The 19,887-nt window shown below is 32.4% G+C and overlaps 1 protein-coding gene across 11 annotated transcripts in view; it reads left to right on the top strand.

Moving 5' to 3' along the window:
• LOC127717809 (dystonin-like) overlaps positions 1-19,887 on the top strand; it is a 127,141-nt gene that overhangs the window by 35,109 nt on the left and 72,145 nt on the right. For 10 of the 11 annotated variants that reach the window (XM_052223640.1, XM_052223635.1, XM_052223639.1 and 7 more), the window contains 7 exons: positions 483-574; positions 1,299-1,404; positions 1,920-2,147; positions 3,643-3,761; positions 4,894-7,303; positions 13,230-13,397; positions 16,838-17,011. In XM_052223640.1, the coding sequence (XP_052079600.1) occupies positions 483-574; positions 1,299-1,404; positions 1,920-2,147; positions 3,643-3,761; positions 4,894-7,303; positions 13,230-13,397; positions 16,838-17,011 (3,297 nt within the window). Of the gene's footprint in view, positions 1-482; positions 575-1,298; positions 1,405-1,432; positions 1,449-1,919; positions 2,148-3,642; positions 3,762-4,893; positions 7,304-13,229; positions 13,398-16,837; positions 17,012-19,887 lie in introns of those variants that run through there. The other variant, XM_052223641.1, reaches the window with a different exon arrangement.

Genomic DNA, 19,887 nt, shown 5'->3' with positions numbered 1-19,887 from the left:
AACCTGTATGATACCAGAAAATTTATTTGATAAAAAGAAATGTGTGTTTATGACATATTTCAACTAAATGAAATATTACTTTACATAAAACAAAGTTTTAAACTACCAGCATAATATGAATGAAAGAGATTTGAAATATAAGTAAAACTTGGGCAAACCTAATTCTATCAACAAATGGAAAAATAATAATAATTAAAACATTGATAATATCAAAATTAAATCATTTATTCTTATCTATATATAGTCCAAAGAAAACATGATACTTTACTGACAACATATTCTACTTAATTTGGAATAACAAACCAGATAAAGTAAAAGGACACATTTTATACTCCTAGTCAACTCTTGGTGTTTGTTCCAGTTAGAAAAATGTTTCCTTTAATAGATTTTAATTTTAAAAATGTTCCAACTGGTTCCAAAAATAACATTTGCACTGGTTAAAAAAAAAGGGATGTTTTTCTATAATTGCCTTTTTATTTCAGATAAGAAAATCAGATGGAACAGAAGCTGATGTTCCCGGAGTTGTACTGGTTATTCCTCCTCCTGACAGGAAAGCAGTTCATGAAAATCAAAAGTGAGTAACAGTACATCAACCAAACAGGGATATTGTAATAACACTTTTATGTATCATGATTATTACAAAAAAAAAAATAATCTATAACATATGTTCTGGAATGCAATATTCCCATGTGTGAAAACCAGGGGTCCAGAAACGGTCATTTTTTGCCATTCAAGATCTATCTGAAAGGCAAATTACTGAAATGGTAAAAGTTGTACAGCAATTCAAGCTTCTGTCATTTCATAGAGAACTGGGTTTTCAAACACTTTTTTCCCTAATTTTTGTTTGCAATGCTTATCCAGTATTGAAACTGCCACTGATTGAAAAAAGGACCCCAACTTTCAAGTCCTGTAACAATAACCGAATTTGTGTGAACATTTTTTCAGATCCTTGATGAAATTATTCAATTTTTTCAAAAAAATTTTAAAGATAGAAGTGTTTCTGAAGATTTCATGTTTTTACTGAGATCCTGTAAACCAACTTATTTTCGCGGATACTTTATTTCGCGTTTAGCCCTTTCTATCCCTTTTCGTGGTGATTTAATTTCACGATTTTCAAATTTATTTGAAGTAGTTGAATAAGGAACGATCTAAGTTGACTTTTGAGTGTTTTAGATAGTAAATGTAAGACCTGTGATTAAGATGTGTTTAAGTGGCTGTGTGGGATGTATAATTTGTAAAATTTGCTTTCATTCTGAATATAATTAATGAAACATTTATGAAGATATTTTATTTTACAGATTAAAAGATCAACTGGTGATTAACTGGGACACAACATTAAAACGTCTGTGTACACAGCTCACTCAGTATTTTACAAACTCAATCAAAGAGACTCCTTCAATTGATGTAAGTATATTACAAACTCAGTCAAAGAGACTCCTTCAATTGATGTAATTATATTACAAACTCAATCAAAGAGACTCCTTCAATTGATATAAGTATATTACAAACTCAATAAAAAAAAAAACAAAAAACAAAAATACCGAACTCTAGGTATATTCAAAAAGGGGAAGTCCATAAAACCTGACAAAATCAAATGTTCATGGAGTATATCAACCAATGTAAAAGTATTTCACAAACTTGATCAAAGAGACTCCTTCAGTTGATGTAAGTATTTCACAAACTTGATCAAAGAGACTCCTTCAGTTGATGTAAGTATTTGAGACATAGGATTATTGAAGAAATAAAAAATGCAGTCTATTTAAGCTTTTAGAGAGTTGTTTTGATAAACAACATTTTGATTGAATTGCGGTCTTTGATTTTCCACCAAATCTATTGAGAATGCAAAACCTTCTTTACACCCACAATAAATCTATGCTTCAAATAATGATCCTGAAATGTACAGCTTTGCCTTTTTTCAGATGAAAAGTTTATCAGGACCCCAAAAAGCTGAACTGATGAAGCTGATGAATGAAGCTGTTCAGATTTTACGACCAGTTTCCCATGATGACAAAAATTTTCAGGATTTAATGAGCAGTGTTACCAACTTTAGAAAAATCTTGAGTCAGTTTAAACCAGGAGATAGGGATGCCAGAAATAGTTCTGTACAGAAATGGCAAACCAATGGCAGAGTTATGCTACTGTATAAAGTAAGGACAATACACATGTGATTCTTCCAGCAGGAGACAAAATCTCCTGATTTTTAAGCCCTTTAAACTGTTTTGTTATGACCTGCCTACATTAGTTGGGGGCTTATGTTTACTAGTTCGTATGTCCATGCGTCAGATTTTCCATATGTATGTCCCATATCAGGTTAAATTTTAGTTTAATGTAGTTTTCCATAAACTTGAAACTTAATAAAGTACACCTTTTCACTATGACGTGAATTATTGGTTAAGTTAGTTTACCATGAGGTCAATGATAGTGGGAGCATACATGGACATGATGTCCTATGGACACATATTCTTGTTTATTTTTTATTTGAATCATAAGTGAGGTATCACCTCTGGCCTTGTGGTCATAAACTTTCGAGCACCATTATCGTACTCAGACTCAGAAATCAACCAATCAAAATACAGGATTTGGTGTTTCGAGCACAAATTTTGTACAAGTACTGAGTAAAGTTTTGTGACTGTCGGGGCCCTTATTTTCATAGCTGCAGTTGTTCTTTTATTTACCAGGCATTTGTTCTCAAATTTTGATTTATACATCATAATTAATGTAGAGAGGATATTTCTGATGAATTTATCAGTTTAAGGGATGATATCAACGAATTATAAAAATTTCAATAGAAATAAAATTTTATCAAAACTGGGATGAATTTGTTGTGAAGCTGCCATCAATATTGTTTTTATGCCCCACCTATGATAGTAGAGGGGTATTATGTTTTTCGGTCTGTGCGTCTGTTTATTCTTTTGTTTGTCCATTAGTTTGTCCTTCCGTTCGTCCGTCTGTCCCGCTTCAGGTTAAAGTTTTTGGTCACGGTAGTTTTTGATGAAGTTGAAGTCCAATCAACTTGAAACTTAGTACACATGTTCCCTATGATATGATCTTTCTAATTTTTATGCTAAATTAGAGTTTTTACCCCAATTTTACACTCCACTGAACATAGAAAATGATAGTGCGAGTGGGGCATCCGTGTACTATGGACACATTCTTGTTTACCCATGTTGTCAATTTTAGTCAGATTCTATCTTTACCAACTGAATGTAATTTGATATATACAATGTTGAATTTGTTTCATACTAGTAGATATTTTTTGTCTCACCTAGATATGTGGCAACTTTTATAATTGTCTCCCCTGGACAAAGGGTTTTGGTATTTATGTGACAAGTTTTAATTAATGTAATTCAAATCCTATGTTAATTTTTATAATAATGTCTGAATTTACAGTTTACTTAATAAAAATCATATGCACAAGTATACTTTTAAAATAAAATTGAGAATGGAAATGGGGAATATGTCAAAGAGACAACAACCCGACCAAAGAGCAGACAACAGCCGAAGGTCACCAATGGGTCTTCAATGCAGCGAGAAAATCCCACACCCGGAGGTGGTCCTCAGCTGGCCCCTAAATAAAATAGTGTGCTAGTTCAGTAAAAATGGACGTCAAAAGACAAATAAAGAAATAATTTTTGATTTCAGGATTTTTTGACATATGGAAAGTCTTACAAAGATGATGTGTCATCAAGCAGAGGTCAGGAACAATTAATGGTAAACACAGAACAAGGACATATGTTTGAATCTAAAGCTTATTTTGAAAGGTACATTTTTCTCATTTTTCCCCTAATTTGACTTCATTTTAAAGTTTATGGGACAGTTTGAAGATTTATGTTTATCTTTACAGATTGCCTCATCTTTTTATGCCCCCGCCGGTGCGGAGGGGGGTGTTAAGTGTTACCCTTGTCCATCAGTACGTCCATCTGTATGTACGTACGTACGTCCCAAAAATATTTTCTGTTCTCTGACTTTAGTTTGCCTCAACCAAATGTTATGAAACTTGTACACAATGCGTATTACCAAAAAACACAGATGTAGTTTAAATTGGATGATGTCGCTTTTACCAGTCTAGAGTTATGCTCCTTTATAACGTTATATGTAAGGGGGGCATCATCTGTGTCCTATGGACACATTCTCCATTTATTTTACAATTGTCTACTGTCCCAACAAACAACATTTCTAAGTTATAATAGAGAAAAAGGGGGGAAAAACAAATCTTTAAGAATTTATTAGTAATATGTGAAATGTAGCAGAAAAGTTCTTAAAATACCATGAATTTATTTCCTTTTAGTGGGAACCAATTTTGGAGGATTGAGAAAAAATTGTATTTTCATGGAATATTGATTTCATTGTTTTGCCAAAGTCTAGAAATTTTGTACTTGAACAGTTAAATGTGTGGTACGAAATTGAAGACAATTGGTATCCACCGAATAATGACTAATCCACAGTATAGAGGAATATTATTGCAAACTTTAGAAACAGTTTTTGTACTTCATCTTTGCCATTTTACCTTGCATACATTGACAGCATCTGCTGAAAGAAACACAATTCTCATCTTGTTACAATTTTCAACATAACATGGCAATTTGCATAAACCAAACAAAAGTCACAAAGCAAACATTTTATGTAAATAACGAGATGTGGTATGATTGACAATGCAACAACTATCCACCAGAGTTTAAATATAATTTAAATCAAATTCTAAAAGTTGAGCAAGAAGTAGATATAAGAAGATGTGGTATGAGTGCCAATGAGACAACTCTCCATCCACTTCCAAAACATAAATAAAATTGATGATTAAAACAAAATAATAATTCAGTTAAATACAATTTCTTTCAAACAATTAACAGTATTTTGTTTTATTCTCTTTAAAATAAATGACTCTTGTATTTTCAGGGTTTTACCAGTTATAGATGTGGATGTAAATTCAAAAGAAGCCATTCTTACAAATTTCAAAGCGGACATGATCATAAATGAACGTCACAATGCAAAACGACCCGTCCCACCACCTAGACGAAAACGTCCGTCTAGACAAGCATCATTAGTGCCCTCTAGTGGAGAGAATTTGAGAGATTTGCAAGACTTCATGGAAGAAATCAAACCATTTACAATCGTAGGTGTTATTGATCCAAAATCAAAACAAAAATTATCTGTGTTCCAAGCGATGTCTCAGGGTATTTTAGATTTGTCGCAAGGGACTTTCACGAATCCCTCAACAGGGGAGGTAATGACTATACCAGAAGCCATACATAAAGGATTTATTCTGGCAGACTTTAGTGAGAATCTGACAAATGGGGACAGCCATGATGGATTTAATCCAACGAGGAATATGTTAGATACAAGAGTATATCCTGTGTCCGGTGTTATTGACCCTCGCACTGGAGAATGGATTGGGGTCAGACAAGCAGTCAATGCTGGAATACTCAATCCAAAAACAGGAAAATACAGGAATATTGTCACTGGAGAGGAAGTTGATTTTCTTGAAGCAATTCAAAATGGCTACCTTGTTGTTGATCCATCTGCTGTTGGTGATTTGTCAGAAAATGGAGTTTATACTTTCGTTGATCTAGTAGATGCATCTTTTAAAGTTAATGGCATCATTGATCCAAATAGTGGCGAGGAAATCTCATTAAAGAGAGCTATTATGGATGGAGTTGTTGATATTACAAATTCTGTCTACCGCAATCCTAATACAGGTGAAACAATGTCGCTTGAAGAGGCTTTAAAACAAGGCCTGATCAAAGCACAACCAGCAACAGCTACGGATGTAGATAAAGGAATTGATATTATAACAATCAAACAACTTCAAGTTAAGCGACAGAAATTTGTTCCTGGCGATGACAAAATGTTAGGTGGACTAGATAACGTTGATGGATGGAAACCTGATCAGAATCAATTATTGTTTGATAAAGTTCGATCGTTGTTAGATCCTGATTCCGTAACTGTAATTGATCCCAGTGATAACTCTCCTATGACCTTGACTGAAGCTTTCGAAAAAGGTGTGATTAATTTCTCTAAAGGTGAATTTCATCTGCCGAATGGTGAAGTTTTAACTTTAGAACAAGCTGCAGCCAGAAATTTTATTGATCCAGAGGTTTTGAGAGATTTATTAGAGGTCTATAATCAATCTAGTTTGGGAGATTTGTGTAAAAAGGGTAAATTTGACCCAGAAACTGGACTAGTAACAGATCCACAGACTGGAACAACAATGTCTTTAGAATCGGCTATTGCACAGAAACTTGTAGATCCAAATCAAATTTTCATTTATGATGTTCCTTCACAGAAAATTATGAGTCTTCAACAGGCTATAGAAGAAGGCAAATATAATCTGTCATCAGGGAAATATGTTCATCCAAAAACAGGTGAACTTCTGACCCTTACTGAAGCAGAGAAAGCTGGTATTGTCAAGTGTTCTATTGATCCTAATGAAAGATGCAAAGTTGCTAAAACCCTTGAAAGGTTAAACAAATTGATGGATACTTCGGTGAAATCTGCACCTTCACCATTTTCTGATGGCAAAATATCATTGGAAGAAGCAATCCAAACTGGAGTCCTTGACCTTCAGAAGGGACAGTTTACTGACCCAGTTACTGGAGAGGTTATGACCCTGGCTGATGCAATTAAAGAACAAAAACTTGACCCAGCAGCAGCAAGTCATCTGATCAAAGCACTTGATAAATTATCACTCAAAGAAATGATGGAGGACTTGAACTATGACCCTGAGACTGGTTTACTTGCCCCAGGCAACAGTTCAAGGCCAATGTCTATGGAAGAGGCTCTAAAACAAGGACTTATTTGTCCAGAGAATGTTTTCTTAGTTGACAAAGTCAATGGAAGAATTACAACTCTGGGTAATTTGATTGAAGAAGGAAGATTTGATCCTAAAGATGGTACATATATAAATCCAAATACTGGAGAAAAACTCACCTTAACTGAAGCTATTGAGCAAGGTCTTATAGAACCTAGTATTTTAGAGGAAGACTTCATTGACACTTCTGTGACCTTGAAAGATTTGATTGACAGTGGTAAGGTCAATCCAAGGTCAACTAACTTTGTTGCTCCTAATGATGTTAAAATGTCACTGAGAGATGCCTTAGCAAATGGATTTTTGACCTTGAATTCTAAAGTGAAATTAGATCCAAGGTCAGGATGTGTACAGCTGGCTTCTGATGAGGAAGTTGTTAAAGCTTTGTTAGATGTCAGGGAGAGCTCTGATTGGCTACAGACAGTTGAGCAGACATTGGGGACCAATGATAAAGCTAGTCAGAAGTTGGAAAATCTAAAGCAACAAACAGAAGACTATCAGGTAATATTATTAAAAGACGTTTGTCGTTATATGCTGTGGATTCATTATTATTCCTTGGATACCAATTATCATGGATTTTATTGGTAAACCAAAACTTAAATGAACAATGAAGCATAAATTTTATGGAGGCTTTAATGCTTTCTTGGACTAAACCATGAAATCAAATATCCATGAAAATACATGTTTTCCTCAAACTATGAAAATTGTTAGTTTTAAGGAGAGAACATCAAAAGAGTAGTTCAAGAAGGGGTAAAATTGGCACTAAGATTTAATATTTTTTTAGATCTGGCCAAAATGGTCCAATCTTTCCATAGTTTATAAAGGTTTTTGGAAGAGTTAACTTTGGCAGCAACCCACAATCTTGAAAATTGTTATATATCTAGGGATTCAATATAGACTTTGGCACCTTTTGATAACAGAACATTTTAGATTGTAGGTTTGGGTCAAGGTTTTCCTGAAGCGTTGAATTTCCAAAATACTGCACAAAATCATCTTTTTTTTTACAACATCTACAAAATGCACTGAGTTTAATTGGAACCCATATTACAACTGTTTTACCTAGGAGAAAACTTTTGATAAAGATCCATTTAAGAACCAAATGGAAACTTTATTGATAATTTATGATAAAGTTGAAATTTAAGGCAATTTTAAATGCTGATATTTTGTTCATTAAGAATAAGAATATTTTATTAAATTTACATCACTACTACATGTATATTCACTGGAATGCAAATTTTCTCTTGTTTCAAAACAAGTACTAATAAATCTTGAGACTGATATATTCACATTATATCAACCAAATAAACGTTTGAACTTTGAAATATAAGGGAAGTTTTTACATTGAATACATGCTTCCTTAAGAATAAAATTCCTGTCCTTTTCGTATGCAGTGCATTCTATTAAACAATTAGCACACAAAACATGTCTAGGATTCATGTACATGTACACATGATGTAAGGCATTTAATTAACGAAATCAAAGCAAATCATGTCCAAAGTTTAATTATGGCTTTGCTCAACATTTGTCTGGTGTATTTACAAGCATACAAATGATAATAATACATTAACTTAATGAATTCCTCAAACCAAAACAGATTGTTATCGATGATCAGTTTTACATGACCATGATGACCAGGATAGTTTCACCAGGCAAAATCTATTGGATTTATAGATTTGTGTTTTGAAGTATATCAAATGATTCTATCATTTGTTTTTGTTTTAAAAATATTTATATAATAGCAGTTATTGAAAATTATTATATTAAAAATCTCTTTATTTAATGTTGTTAAGAATTGAGTGTATGCAGAAGCAAAAAAGCATTTCTGTTATTAGATAAAGGATATGTAGCAGTTCTCAACATACAATGTAGCTCAAATTGATAGAAGTTGATTGGGAAATCCTGTAGGTGTATAGACTGCAGATTAAACATAATACTGTGCATGATAAATCAATCCAACTGTTACATAAAATAAAATGACAATGTTTCTATATCAAACAAAATTATGACAATGTTTTTTATCAAACAAAATTATGACAATGTTTTTTATCAAATAAAATTATGACAATGTTTTTTATCAAATAAAATTATGACAATGTTTTTTATTAAACAAAATGATGACAAATTTGACTCCTGTATTCAGTTTAACTGGTTAATATAATGGTAGTATACTGTTCCTGGATTTAAAACCTAGTTTTCCATTTACATTTTGAGAGATGAAATTTTTTCCCTTGGTCCAAATGTTTGCCGGCAAACTGGTTGATTTCTTATTGGACTAACCAAACTTAAGCCAAACTCTAGTCAGGTTGTTTTCTCTTTAACACATACCCGGTTTCCATTCTCAATTCTATTAAACATGTGGTACAACGTACTTAACAAGTCTGATCATAGATCTTACTAGATGGTAGTACTTACAAAACTAAATAACTCGTTCCAATGTTCGTGAGATACCAATTTTCCTAGATTGTGTTGGTGTAGGTAAAGCACGAATTTAAATGTTCAACGAAGTACAAATTTTCTATAGGCTTGCTTACAGATTTGTCAAAACCACATAATCAAATATCTACAAAAATGCAACATTTTTTCAATCCATGAAAATTGATATCAACGAAAATAAGTGAAACCACAGTCGAATTGATTGAAAAATAAATTCCGAATTAGAATACGGTACATACATATAAATTAGAAGATGTGGTGTGAGTGCCAATGAGACAACTATCCATCCAAGTCACAATGTGTAAAAAGTAAACAATTATAGGTCAAAGTACTGCCTTCAACACGGAGCCTTGGCTCACACCAAACATTTTGCCAAAAAGCAAGCTATAAAGGACCCCAAAATGACTTGTAAAACCATTCAAACAGGAAAACCCAACTGTCTAATCTATATAAAAAACAAGAAACGAGAAACACTTATGAACCACACAAACAAACAAATGCATATTTGACATGATAACATGTATAAAATTAAATGATATCATAAGCTAAAAACTGATTGGTACATCTAAAGGATATTCTTCTTGATGTTTTTATTCCATGTTAAGTTTTTCATAAATATTCAAAGCAATAGTAATTCTTTTGAGAACCATTTTCTTTTTCTTTATTTTTAACTTTCATTAACTGACCATCAACCAATAGCATGTTGCTTCTTGAGGACTTTATTAATTTCTGGTATGTACATGTAGTCGAGAACCAGCAGTCCTTTGATTAAATAAGATACCATGGGCTTGGACACAATAAAGGTTTATATTAAAGAGATACCTACCTGTCAGTGTGTAGGTAGGACACAACAGGTGTTAAACCCTTTGATCTTTTGTCCAGGTAGTTGTAAGATGGCTTAAGTTGTTATTGGGATGATAGATTTGTATTTGAATTTTAATGGTCTAATTGAGAAAAGTACAATGACTTTGAAGTGAGTTAAGAATATAACAACAACTTCCAAATCTGTATAAGGGGGATTGGCAAAAAAATAGAAAATACTTAAGGGGGCAATAAAAAATAATATTGAAAAACACACACTAGCATGACTTAAAAGGTAAAAACAAAAATTTGATAAAGACAGAAATTTGGTCAAAATCAAACTATTTAGCTTGCATCCCAAACATATCTAGCTGAACATTGAAATTTATTTTGTTTGCTAAAAGGAAAAATTGAAATTGGCAAAAAAATATTATTTTGACAAATGGGGGATGGAGAAAAAGAAAAAAATCACTGAGGGAAAACCCTGTTCATGGTAACAGTGTGCTCACCTTCAAACCATAAGTCCATAGACTTGAAATTTGTGACAGCAGCTTTTTTGCTAAGCATATGGCATTTAGGTGTAAAACCAAATGTTCTCTTCATGATATGCATGTAATGTTTGCCACTGGATGTTAAACACAAACCAATTCATCCATGACAGCTGTTTGAAGGTCTTCTGAGATAAAGTTCAAATTCTTACAGTAAAATCATGACAGACCCAGTTGTTGGTCTACTCTTAGATTTTCAATTATTAATATGAAAAATGATTCAAGTTAACCTTTAACCTTAGTCTTTAGGGTATTAGTTTAGATAGCTATATATATGTGTCCTGAAGATATGATGACTCAGTGTAACCCTGGAGAAAATTATTGATGGGAACATTTACTATTGTAACAGCTTTATATGTGAACAAAATTAATGATCATAAAGACAAAGGGGAGATAACTTAGACATTATTTCAGACTCTGTTTAAGATTTGCACATTGTTAGCTGCAGCAATGTTTTCCACATTAAAATTTGTATACTGCTTTTGAAATTAGCTGAGACAAATTTCTGATGTTATATAAAAAACAAATGAGATTAATGACATTTATTCTCAAATCAAAAAAAGTATCATCGATTATTGAAATGTCAATATTTAATAGCATTGATTAGGAGAATTAAATCTAATAAAAGTTTATCTGTGAATCAGTTCTTTGAATCATATTTATTACAAATGTTCTTCATGATACTTATGTATTATAAAAGTACAAACATTTATTATATAATTTCTGAACTTAAGTTTAGGTATAAATATGTGACTTTAAAAAACAGCAAATAACTTGCAGAATTAAGGGACTTGTTCATTTATCATTTTTCATTTTCGACAGTCCACTGCTTAGAAAATTTGTTGGATTTGTTTTCTTTTTGAATAAACTGGACTGTAACCAATGACCCATTTCAGATTGGTCATTATCAATGTTAACAAAAAAAGTCAAGAAACTAACAATTTACACAACACTGTCACAACTTTTTTTTATCACCATATACAATATAACTGTAAAACTGACCAACCACAAATTACCACCGGTAGGCGATAAGTATTTTCTAGTGTTACACCAGTTTCTGTAAGTCAGGCAATTAATCAAAAGGCCACCACACTGAGTAATTGACGAGTACCTATAATTTTACTATGTCATTTTCACCTTTACACACCTGACTTTGGATCATTAACACACCTGTGTTCAGAGGATATTGTTTATGCCTGATTCTTGTTTGGAGATATAAATTTCAATGTAGGTATTTGTGTTTTGGGGATGAAATTCATGTACATGTATAAAACAAAATATGGATGTAGCAAAAAAGGATTTAATCAGAAAGGATTATCATTCTGTGTGGCTCAATTGCAAAATAGTGTAAGTGAAATAAATTCATTTATTTTTTTATTCATTGATAAAAACATGTTGAGGGAAAAATTTAAAATAAAAATGATGATGCCAGAAAAATAACTAAACATGAAAAAATAAAAGATCTATAATATAAAAAAGACCAATATACAGTGACCTATGTATTAACTTCTATGTCATTTGGTATTTGGTGGAGAGTTGTCTCATTAGCAATCATACCACATCTTCTTATCTTTATAAAAGTCCCTCTCCTTTGCTGAAAAAAGAAGAATTAGCAAAAAGAAAATTAGAAAAATTGTATACAAAGATTTTTTGTTATGCATAATACAACTTAAAGCTATTGTTTGTTTACATTCTGACTACATTTGTCATGTGTGTACATGGTGTATGTAGAAAAGTGGGCTAATTTACAAAGATTTGAACAACTAATAACAATATAGATTTGTATTTCAATTTTTTTTTCTCAGGTGTGGCCACAATATTTTTTCAATAAGCTTTTGTTTTCTGTAATCTTTTGCAAGTTAAAGAAATGCACATTTTTGCTGTTTAAGTCCCACTAATAAGGTTTTTATAACTTTAAAAAATCATTCAGAAAAAATATGTTAATTATTGTGATAATTGACAGATATTTCCATTCACAATTTTTTACTGCAGGTGTTAATTATGTTTTAAAGTTAAAATGACAAATAGTAGCATTTTGTCTTTGTCCTCAAAATATGTTCCCATAAAAACAGATGATGTATGAGGGGCTTACTTAGAATGTGGATGTGTTGAAATGAGAATAAAAAATATTCAACTAAATAAAATTCAGGTTTGTTTTATATCAATCATGTCTATTTGAATAAAAAGTATTTCAGAAAGTGTTTGTAAAAACTAGTTGTTTATGCCTGAAAAAATGTATGGTTGTTTCTTAACTCCTGGCAGAAAAAAAATGGTAAGGTAGGTAGGAAAAGAATTTTCATTTTTTCATTTTTTAATTATTTTATATAGACTACATTGTCATGATTGTAGATAGGGAAAAGTAACTTCTGGAATTTAAGAGTGCTTACCCAAAAATGGCAGAGTAGGCATGAACATTTAGGGTAGGTAGTAAAGCCCAAACACATCAAACAAATGGGAAAGAACTGTCATATTCCTGACTTGATACAGGTATTTCCTTATGTAGAAAAATTGTGGATTAAACCTGGGTTTATAGCTAACAGACCTTTATGTATTTGCTTCATAAAGTAGATCTTGCCACAATAACCTGTTGATTATGTTACCTTATACCACAAGTATTGACAATAGAGTGCACCTTTTCATTGTAGGTATTACAAGATGACATTTTGAAGCATGAAGGTGAAGTGAAAACCTCCATTAAACAAGCCGAGGAGTTGATAGAAAACAATCGTACTGTCGACAAAAAAGACGATGGAGCACAGCAGCTACAAAAACTCAAGTTCAACACGGCTGATCTTAAAGTTCGCTTTAATGATGTAAGTTAGTTTTATATGGTCTAAAAGTTTGCTAAAATGATGATAAGTAGTTGTGTTTAATCATGAATAGTAATTTCTTTTCGTATAGAGAAAATTTAAGATTGGAAAATAATCCTATGTCTTGTTTTTAATCAATAGTTGTGGAGTTGCAAAAATTTCTCGAAAGCAATGATTTTCTGAATCATTTTTTGGACTTGGTTAACTGTGATATTGCTTCGTCTATATGTCCCAATGTGTCACTGCCAATTGTAAGGAAAGGCATTATTCAATTATTTTGGAAACTTGAAAATTATTCTTTGGGAACTAAACTTTTTCGTGGGTATAGGTGGACAACACTTTTAAGTGTTAACGAGAATAATTTAATCATTATAGGCTTGTATGTAGAATTTGTAAAAAATATGAAATCGCAAGCATTGCTACCCTTTAAAAAAATAAATGAAAACCACATAATAATTGTTAAATATAAAATGTTCTTGGTATTTTTTTTAAATCAGAGGAATTTGTATGATACCTTGAAAAAAAAAGTGCTGAAATCTAAATCAATAAGTAAACTGAAGTGTTGAAAAAAATTACTCTCATGAATTTATGTGGAGTTTTGAAAAATTTCTAATCAAAAAGTGAAAGGGTTGTTTTGGTTGTCAGGACTTAGTACTCAAAACAAGTAAATAATTTCTATTAGATTCAGGAGTTCATCCCAAAGGTGAGAAAGTGGAAATAAATCTTAGCTTAATGTATACACTCTGTTCAAATTGACCTTTTCTTCAGAATTTCATTTGTCAATCCTATTCTTTTATAGTATGTTTGGTTCAAATTAATTCCATATACAATGTATATGTATATGTTATAATTTTGTAAATGGTTTGCAAGGGCTGGGTGAAAGCTCTGACCAAATAGACAGTAATTGTCTGGGTGAAAGCTCTGACCAGATAGACAGTATTGGTCTGAGTGAAAGCTCTGACCAGATAGACAGTATTGATCTGAGTGAAAGATCTGACCAGACAGACAGTATTGGTCTGGGTGGAAGCTCTGACCAGATAGACAGTATTGGTCTGGGCGAAAGCTCTGACCAGATAGACAGTATTGGTCTGGGTGAAAGATCTGACCAGATAAACAGTATTGGTCTGGGTGAAAGCTCTGACCAGATAGACAGTATTGGTCTGAATGAAAGCTCTGACCAGATAGACAGTATTGGTCTGGGTGAAAGCTCTGACCAGACAGACAGTATTTGTCTGGGTGGAAGCTCTGACCAGATAGACAGTATTGGTCTGGGTGGAAGCTCTGACCAGATAGACAGTATTGGTCTGGGTGAAAGCTCATAGACAGTATTGGTCTGGGTGAAAGCTCTGACCAGATAGACAGTATTGGTCTGGGTGAAAGCTCTGACCAGATAGACAGTATTGGTCTGGATGGAAGTTCTGACCAGATAGACAGTATTGGTCTGGGCGAAAGCTCTGACCAGATAGACAGTATTGGTCTGGGTGAAAGTTCTGACCAGATAAACAGTATTGGTCTGGGTGAAAGCTCTGACCAGATAGACAGTATTGGTCTGAATGAAAGCTCTGACCAGATAGACAGTATTGGTCTGGGTGAAAGCTCTGACCAGACAGACAGTATTTGTCTGGGTGGAAGCTCTGACCAGATAGACAGTATTGGTCTGGGTGGAAGCTCTGACCAGATAGACAGTATTGGTCTGGGTGAAAGCTCATAGACAGTATTGGTCTGGGTGAAAGCTCTGACCAGATAGACAGTATTGGTCTGGGTGAAAGCTCTGACCAGATAGACAGTATTGGTCTGGATGGAAGCTCTGACCAGATAGACAGTATTGGTCTGAGTGAAAGCTCATAGACAGTATTGGTCTGGGTGAAAGCTCATAGACAGTATTGGTCTGGGTGAAAGCTCTGACCAGATAGACAGTATTGGTCTGGGTGAAAGCTCTGACCAGATAGACAGTAGTGGTCTGAGTGAAAGCTCTGACCAGATAGACAGTATTGGTCTGAGTGGAAGCTCTGACCAGATAGACAGTATTGGTCTGGGTGGAAGCTCTAACCAGATAGACAGTATTGGTCTGGGTGAAAGCTCTGACCAGATAGACAGTATTGGTCTGAGTGAAAGCTCTGACCAGATAGACAGTATTGGTCTGAGTGAAAGCTCTGACCAGATGGACAGTATTTGTCTACATGTTATTGTTGTACAGTGCTCTAAGTTCACAAACTATTGCAATGTTTTTATTAAAATAATTACAAACATTTGCATTGATAAAAAAACTCACATTTCAAAATTTTAAAAAGAAATCACAATGATTAGTCTTGCATTATTTTATTGTCCATTTATAATTTTCAATAATCACAATGATAATTGTTCTAAAAAATTTCTATATATATGTAGTATTGGTATGTAAACGGTTTGTGAAGGCTTGGTAAAGACTCAATATAGACTGACAGTATTTGCATGTATGTATCACACTGTTTGATGTAAACTTGACATAGGTTATTTAAGGGATGAATTATCCTAAAAACAAATAATTAATTAGTTTTAGATACTAGAGTTGTACCCAGAGGTAATACACAATCTACATACATTGTTTGGCCTAATTGTATGTCAAAGTACATGTTTTATGGACATCTTGTCTAAAGTACCTTTTTACAGAAAACATTTACATGTTATATATATATACATATATAGGTTCAATATGTAAACAAGAAATAGTTTTTGGTGAATTTTGAGGAAATTTTGTCAGTCTGTGAGATAATCATGGATGGACAATTCTGTGGGACTTCTTGACCATGTTGTTTGGAGAACATTTTAGCTCTTCTTTATGGGTAAGCCTTTTAAAAATGTTTTATTTTCCTGAAAATGACCTTGAATAATGTGAGCTGTATTTTTTTCAAATTTTCGAGACCAATCAGAAGATGGAAATATAGGTTATTCATAATTCTGTTTATAGGATTCAAAGAGAGTATTATGAACTTCTCCATACATTATGATTTCTGAAATTCAGTAACCATTTTCTTGGTGCTGTAGTAAATTACCTCTATGTGAGATTCTTGAAGAATTATCATACTTATAGATTATCAATGGTTTTTCAAACAAGAGGGTGTTTCTCAGCTACAATCTCATTGAAGGGCGACAGTCCTGAGATGAGATTTGGCAGAGAAACATCCTTGAGTTTGAAAGACCATTGATTATCTGTTTATCGCTATTTTTACTATGACGTGGTTGATATTTACTTTGACAACGTCACATGCATTCTTAGTTTTTGACAATGATTTTCTATCTCAAGCCAGTAGCATGATATGAAAAACTATTGCAAAAAAAAGATCAGAGGAAAAATACACAAAATAGCAATGAATGCACAGTAGTAACAAAATAACTAGAAAATATATAAATTTGGTAGCAAAAAGGTTAAGATTATGGATTATTTTATCCCCTTCATGTTTTAGGCATCAACAGAGACAGAAGGAAGATGCCGTAGGTTTGGGAAAATGTCTGCTGACTTGGAAGATTTCTACGGCAATTTACAAGACTTGGACCAATGGTTAGATCAAGCTATAGAGCTGTCAGAGGAATACCAGGCTTCAGATGAAGATATAGAGTTACAGTTTACGAACTATAAGGTAAGATTAATTGGTGTTTTAAACATGAAAAAGGGGGGAGTTTATAATCTATCTTAGGATTATATCCAAGTTTAAACCAGGTAATAACAACCATACCTGAAACAGAGGAGGAGAAGGTTTATCATTTATAGCCTAATTCTCGTAGGTTTTTCTGTGATTGAATTTGAAATGAATTTCCAGACACCCCTTCTAGACATGGGCATGAATAGATAGGACTTTAAACATGAAAATTATCAATTAGTAGAAAATCACACAAAATCTTTGAAGATGATACATAGATTTAACAAACACATTCATTTCAGGAAAAGAATGAATTTTTGCATGAAGTATAGAAAATGAGATTGATATAATTTGACTTTGTATTTAAATAATCTATGACATCTCTCCCAGTGTGGGAAATGATTTGATTAGTTAAACCTGTGTGTCAATTTTTATAAAATTGTAAATCCCATTATCCACTAAGAGCATGTGGTAGTTTAACATGCTAGGGGAAACAACTCTATTTAAATTTCATGATTTACTTGAATGGAATTTGCTATGCAACATTTAAACGACCATCATAGTGTGTATTTCAATTAAAAGCCCCAAGCTTCAGTCTAACCATTGTCATCCTATGAAAGAAAACACATGCATGAATAAGATTGTTTAAAATCAAACAACTTGAGGAATTCATGTAACAATTTCAATTTTTATTGATGAAAAAGTATGTTGACCATGAAACAGGTTCATCTTTATAAAACGTAAACAACGGACTTATCATGGACGACGATAATATGGCTCACACTTCATTGTTTATGTTTAATTTCGAGGAAGAGGATGGTTTTTGTTATACGGTAAAATCATTTATTTCTATATTTTCCCCAAATTTTGTGTGTTACTTCTTGGAAGAATTTCACCTTGGTTTTAGTTATAAATCTTATCAAGTTTTTATACACATGTGTGATTTTCTTCACCCTTATAATTGCTTAATATGTATTTTGTTAGGTAATAAGTAATGGTTTGAAGGGAACTTTATCACATAAGAATTGTTATTTTATACATCTTTACAAAAGTAGTTTTGATTCTTTATAATGGTTAAGTTTGTGTATGTTGAGTACTGTAAATTTATGCATATCGAGGACTGTGAATTTGTACAATATATTGAGTGCTGTGAATTCAAAAGTTATTGAGTTGTTTAATTAAAGCAGCTTTTTCACTTTTGCTATAGATAAAGTCCTTTGAATTCTACATTAACCAAAGAAAAGAAAACCCTCTAATGTTGTTTTTAATCCAAAAGAAAATAATTATAAATAGATTGACAGAATAGATTATCAGTTATGTCACAAATGTTTTAAAGATATATAGATAAAAAATACAAAAGGTAAAGTCAAATTGTGTATTTACACAACATTGGATCATACAATATAGTATAGTCTTGTTTGGGATCTATAATTTTCCTTTTGGTGTGAAATCCAACGTTTAAAAAAAGTTCAGACTTCTACCATTTTTAATCTGAGAAGTTCTTATATTAAGATGTACACACATGTGTATGGTGGTAATTCTTTCTAAACAAGTCTTTTCAGATTTGATTTTGATGTTGTTGTGACTATCTCTTTGATATCTTCTTGATATCTATTTATATTGTTTAAGAATTAAGTTATAATGATGGAATATGCTCAAAAGAAAAAAAGCCCTTCATATGCATTCACATATTTAGAGGACTAAGAAATTAGAGCAGAGTTTAAAATGGCAGTCCTTCTAGCTGCCCAAGAGGGCTTTTTTTTGTTGACCAAAGGTCAGGCCATTCACATTTAAGCTAAAGACTTGGTGACAGTTTTATAGAAAGTAAAACCAAATTTCTGCATTGGCCTTGAAAAAAGATTTGGCACTCGTGAGTAAGAGCTTTTTTCTCCAATATTAGAGAAGACTTTAGCATTCCTGCACAATGCTAAGCTTATGTCATTACATCACAGAAAAAGTTGATTGATTAATAAAGTCATCTTTGTAGTATGACCTCAGCATAGCTCATGGGTAAAAATTTGTCTAGTGAATGAATATTTTCTATATAGAATTCCTTTTATGTTTGAGTAACTGCTCATTGATATTAACCACATTCTCCCTTTTGTCCAAATGAACTGTAAACGGCTTAATCTTTTCAAATTGATACATGTTTGGTATTCGCCTCATAAATTTTAATAACTTTTGTCAGAAGTCATCTATATACTAAACCTGTCAGATCTTAATAAAGGGAGATAGATAATGTTTATAAATTGTTATAAATCCCTTGTTTAACGTGTTTAAGTATGATAATGAAGTAAAGAATTGAACTCGATCATCTGAACTTCTGGTTATTTATGTAAAGATATGTAAAACTCTGGACATTGGTTTAAAGTTTTCAAAATTTTTAGTTTAATTGATACATGTTACAATAACATTTTGAAATTGAAACAATGTTCACATATTCCATAATCATGTTCTGAGTATAGTGTGTAATTAAGGTAAGATAAGCAGGTAATATTCACGTTTTGCAAATCTGGAAGTGATATGGTTTTTTTTCATATGAAATAAAATACAACTTGGGATCATGTGACTTTGACCCATTTGACCTTTTTTTATCCTTAAATTCAATACTTTTCTAAAACGAAATTTAAACAAAAGGGCTCAATTTTCAAAGTTCCTGGCACTTTTGGGATAAATTTAACAAAATTATTAAGGTTATGTATTTTTTTTTATTAATTGGACAGCAGGATCACTCAATGCCACAATTCTTCACCATTTTACACCAAATTTTTTAAGGTCAAGCCTCAAGCGACCTAAATGTTTGTCTCGCTAAGGAGACTTGCTTTATCTGTACTGGGGCTATTGCTAGCTATATCCCCTTATAAAGTTCATCATAA

This window comes from Mytilus californianus, unplaced genomic scaffold, assembly GCF_021869535.1.
Source record: "Mytilus californianus isolate M0D057914Y unplaced genomic scaffold, xbMytCali1.0.p SCAF_10, whole genome shotgun sequence".
Taxonomy (NCBI): domain Eukaryota; kingdom Metazoa; phylum Mollusca; class Bivalvia; order Mytilida; family Mytilidae; genus Mytilus; species Mytilus californianus.
The sequence above is the reverse complement of the archived record's forward strand: the minus strand, read 5'-3'. Positions and strand labels throughout refer to the sequence as shown.